The sequence below is a fragment of the Bactrocera tryoni genome, chromosome 5, assembly GCF_016617805.1.
Source record: "Bactrocera tryoni isolate S06 chromosome 5, CSIRO_BtryS06_freeze2, whole genome shotgun sequence".
Taxonomy (NCBI): Eukaryota; Metazoa; Arthropoda; class Insecta; order Diptera; family Tephritidae; genus Bactrocera; species Bactrocera tryoni.
This window is the reverse complement of record NC_052503.1, coordinates 1,245,122-1,250,122: the sequence shown is the minus strand read 5'-3', so window position 1 is coordinate 1,250,122 and position 5,001 is coordinate 1,245,122. Positions and strand designations below refer to the sequence as shown.

The 5,001-nt window shown below is 41.3% G+C and overlaps 1 protein-coding gene across 1 annotated transcript; it reads left to right on the top strand.

Annotated features, from left to right (window-relative positions):
- Positions 1-604: 604 nt before the first annotated feature.
- LOC120776590 (putative uncharacterized protein DDB_G0272516) lies at positions 605-1,463 on the top strand. Its single transcript, XM_040107358.1, has 3 exons — positions 605-622; positions 742-1,121; positions 1,277-1,463. The coding sequence occupies exons 1-3, from the start codon at positions 605-607 to the stop codon at positions 1,461-1,463; spliced, it is 585 nt and encodes a 194-aa protein (XP_039963292.1).
- Positions 1,464-5,001: the final 3,538 nt, after the last annotated feature.

The following is a 5,001-nucleotide window of genomic DNA, read 5'->3' as shown; positions in this document are numbered from 1 at the left end:
ACCAGAAAATAAGCTCAAGTGGCGTCAGTCAATTGCAGTGCTGCTTTGTAGTTTACACGTTTCACGCACAAATTTCGCGCCTTGTCTGATTGATTGGCATTCGAGACGAAATCAAGCCAAAGGCGTTGAGCCAAAACCAAAGACTTAAGCAACGAACTTGCATGCACAATTAAACGCCAAATGAGCAAATGTAATATGAAAACTTTGCAGCAACTCAATCAACAGTTGCGAGCCATAATCAAATGGTAAATTACTAACAACATTCACAAAAAAGCCAAAAAGCACTTCGGTTTTTCTCGACGCTGTATTGAGTGCCTCTCAGGGCAATGCAGGAGCGCACAGGCAGCAGCTGTTATTGTTTTGGTTGTCTACTGCTGCCAATTTGCTGAGTTGTTATCTATAGTTTTTCGGTTATTTCTTTTTTGTTTTTGCTTGATTGCCTTTTGTGCTGACAAGCAAACGAATGTGACTACTCATACATGTATTAGGCGGACGATTGTTCGGCTATTTGGCTGTGCGATTTGGCTACAATAAAAATTTGTGCTGCAAATTGTAATCATTTTGTTTGTGGCAGCGCAGAGGAACAGTTGCAATTGTTGGCAATATGATTGATACAAAAATTGTAAGTAGCAAGTAGGAAGTGAAGTCAAGAAAAAGCATGATGGAAACGATTGATTTTACAGTTTCGCTAAAAAACGCATTGGAAATGAGTTATTTGTTTTTTAATTAAAATTTTTACAGTTGCAGTTCTTGGCGTTGATCGCATTCGTAGTGGTGGGCAGTGAGGCGCATTATCCTTATGGTCGCCAATACTACAACAACCACCATGGCGGTTACAACAATCAAAATGGCAATTTCAACAATTACAACAACAACAATAATAATGAGTACAATAACAACAATAACAATGTGAATAGCAATTACAACAACATCAATAACCATAACAATTTAAACAGCAATTACAATCCCAATAATCTTCGAAACAACAACAATAATAATCAGAACGATAACAACAACAGACGCAATGCACACAACAACAATCCGTTGTTGGCAATAAATTTGCCAAAAATCTACTTGGGCGATTTCGAGTATATGCCTACGCCCGACGGTTATCGCTACTCGTAAGTAATCGATGCCATTGCGCATATTCCATTACATAATCAGCACTGTCAATTCTGCGAATGAAAGGATTTTCGCAAAAAACACATACACCCTTACATACAATCAAATACATGTGAACACATTGTGAAATAAACTCACATTTTCGCTTTTACAGTTACCAACTGGCCGATGGTACACGGCGCACTGAGGTCGGCCAAATACCCAACATCGCCGCCAATTCTGGTATCTACATGTCAGACGAGCGTGCCACAGCTGAACGTACGGCCCTACGCATGCGTGCAAGAGCCAATTCGAAGAATCGTAAATTATCACCGAAATCACTGCAATCGCTGGCGGGCTGATTGCTCGAGCTGCATGGGTGCAGGGGCAGAGGGTACGGTGTAGAGACAGCTATTATCTTTACTAGCGTGAATCGTTCACTCACAGAGGTGTAGTATGTAGCTTGTGCGCATGCGCGTACAAACCATGTCAGGCGGTCGTGACAGCGCGTTGCTGCGAGCAATAGCGAGCAATAGTAATGGTCAGCACGTCAGTTATGTTGACCTCTTGACATTCTTTCGTACGATTTGTGCTAAAACAATGCAAAAGTATTTTTTCTATCCACTTTTTGGAATAAGTGTATTTAACTATATTCATTTACCTTTGGCATATGAGTCTGAAAGTATTTTTTGTGTATGAGCGTTTTGGTTGTTGTGCGTGTATGTATTTTGGATATTTTAGTACTATAATCATTATTGTTGTTTTTGTTGTTGCTAAATTTTTAGTGCTATAATTAGGTATGATTAGAAAGCCTGGGGGAAATCCACTATTTCCTCAAAGTATTTAAACAATAAAATCGAAATGCTTACATAATATCGCTTCTATTTCTTTGCACTCCGTGGGGAACTTTTGTATGTGCTTTTGTTTTCTGGAATTTTATTAAGTTTGGCGCTTACTTCCTACAATCTCTTTTAAATAATTTGAAATTCTTCTAATAATACGCTACTGACTATTCAAATACTGGTTTCGTTTAGAAACTCGAATGAATAACACAAACAAAAAATCATTTAAAATTTGGAACTTAATAGTAGCAATAAAAGAGACCAAGAGCCTTAAGCAAAAAAAGGCTAGAGTCAAATACATTTGAATAAACACCTGTGCATAACTTTGGTTAGATAAATCAAATCAATATTTTGGAACCTTGTGATGTCAAATATTTGAAAGACCTCTAACTTTGCATGTAGGGGAATCGTATAATGCAAAAATGCATGTGGTTTGAGACTTAATTAAAAAATCATTAATAAGTTTGCGAATAAATAAGCTTTGAATTTGGTGTTATTAATGATATGAATTGGTAATATATTTCGAAATTTGTGCAATTAAAAATTTTAAAAGGAGGCTTTTAGCAAAATGTAATCATTACTGGCAATTGCATGACTTTTTGTAATATTTAAATATTTTGACTACAATTAGATTGGGTTTATTTTAAAATCGTCAAATATTATTCGATGGGTTTTATATAAGAATTTTAAAGTGAGAGAGAGAATCAAATAAGGGGCACAGGGGGTGAAAATTAAGAAAAAAGTTAATTTCATATTTTCATAGGTTATACATTTAAAATAATATACTGAAATTTTAAATCGATATCTCAAATAGTTTTTGAGTTACAGTCTTCAATCAGCTCCATCACTTTATCTTTAAACGACGTTGTTTACTCAGAGATACATAACCCAATCACTATCATGTTTTTCACATAATGACCTACCAGTTTTTTCAGAAATCGAACTTTGACAGGCCAAAAACGTCTAAAATTTTGAGCAAAATTCATCTGATTTTAAAAATGTCATTATTTTGTTAATTTTTGGTTACTTTTCGACAGAAGATCGGAGAATATCTTCCAGTAATCTTTTTGGCATGAGGGCATGCACCTGGAGTGTCCGGACCCTTAATTGGGAAGGTGCCGCTGCCCAGCTGGTTGATGTCCTCGCGAAAATAAAGGCTGACATCACCGCCGTCCAAGAAATGCGATGGATGGGACAAGGACAGAGACGAGTAGGTCCTTGTGACATTTACTACAGTGGCCATATAAAGGAGCGCAAGTTGGGTGTTGGATTCGTGGTGGGAGAGAGACTCCGTCGCCGAGTACTAACATTCACTCCGGTGAATGAACGTCTAGCCACAATCCGCATCGAAGCAAGGTTCTTCAACATATCGCTGATTTGCTCCCACGCCCCGACGGAAGAGAAGGACGAGGTGACCAAAGATGCCTTCTGTGAGCGCTTGGAGCGCGCTTATGAGAGCTGCCCCCTCCACGATGTCAAAATCGTGCTTGGCGACTTTAACGCCAAGGTGGGCAAAGAAGGTATCTTTGGCACTACGGTCGGTAAATTCAGCCTCCACGACGAAACTTGCCCAAATGGTTTGAGGCTGATTGACTTCGCCGGGGCCCGAAATATGGTTATCTGTAGTACTAGATTCCAGCATAAGAAAATTCATCAAGCTACCTGGCTGTCTCCGGATCGAAAAACTACCAACCAGATCGATCATGTTGTGATAGACGGACGACACGTTCCAGTGTTTTAGATGTGCGAGCGCTCCGAGGTCCTAACATCGACTCAGACCACTATCTTGTTGCAGCCAAGATTCGCACCCGCCTTTGTGCAGCAAAAAACGCACGCTAAGAAACACAAGGAAGGTTCGACTTCGAGAAGCTGCAATCACAACAGACAGCCGATCGATTTTCTACTCGGCTTGCACTCCTGCTCTCTGAGAGCACTCGTCAACAACTCGGTATAAGGGAACTGTGGGACGGCATTTCAAATTCCTTACGTACAGCTGCAACCGAAGCCATTGGTTCTCGGAAAGTGTAAAAGGACAGCTGGTACGACGAGGTGCCGTGTCGCAGCGGAGAGAAAACAGGCTGCCTACCTCGCAACCTTACGATCGACCACAACACGTGCGGGATGGGATAGATAATGAGAGTTGAAAAGGGAAGCGAGATCCATTTGTAGACAGGGGTAATGCTCGAAAATTGTACGAGAAAATGCGGCGGTTTACAGAAGGTTTCAAGACCGGAGCATACTCTTGTAGAACCCCCAAAGGTGATGTAGTGACCGATGCCCAGAGTATACTTAAATTACGGAGGGAACACTACTCTAGCCTGCTGAATGGCAGTGAACGCACAACTACAGGAGAAGGAGAACCCGATTCCCCAATCGATGACGTTGGAGCAGACGTTCCATTGCCCGACCATGAAGAAGTTCGAATTGCAATTGCCCGCCTGAAGAACAACAAAGCGGCAGGGGCCGACGGATTGTCGGCCGAGCTATTCAAACACGGAGGCGAAGAACTGGTAAGGAGCATGCATCAGCTTCTTTGTAAAATATGGTCGGACGAAAGCATGCCCAACGATTGGAATTTAAGTGTGCTATGCCCAATCCATAAAAAAGGAGACCCCACAATCTGCGCCAACTACCGTGGGATTAGCCTCCTCAACATCGCATATAAGGTTATATCGAGTGTATTGTGTGAAAGATTAAAGCCCACCGTCAACAAACTGATTGGACCTTATCAGTGTGGCTTCAGACCTGGAAAATCAACAACCGACCAGATATTCACCATGCGCCAAATCTTGGAAAAGACCCGTGAAAGAAGAATCGACACACACCACCTATTCGTCGATTTCAAAGCTGCTTTCGACAGCACGAAAAAGAGCTGCCTTTATGCCGCGATGTCTGAATTTGGTATCCCTGCAAAACTAATACGGCTGTGTAAACTGACGTTGAGTAACACCAAAAGCTCCGTCAGGATTGGGAAAGACCTCTTCGAGCTGTTCGATACCAAACGAGGTTTCCGACAAGGCGACTCCCTATCGTGCGACTTCTTCAACCTGCTTCTGGA

What these genes read in the sequence shown, in the direction of transcription:
- LOC120776590 (XM_040107358.1), top strand. An exon ending in CCCGACGGTTATCGCTACTC is followed by an intron (nt 1,122 to 1,276) that starts GTAAGTAATCGA and finishes TCGCTTTTACAG; the next exon opens with TTACCAACTGGCCGATGGTA.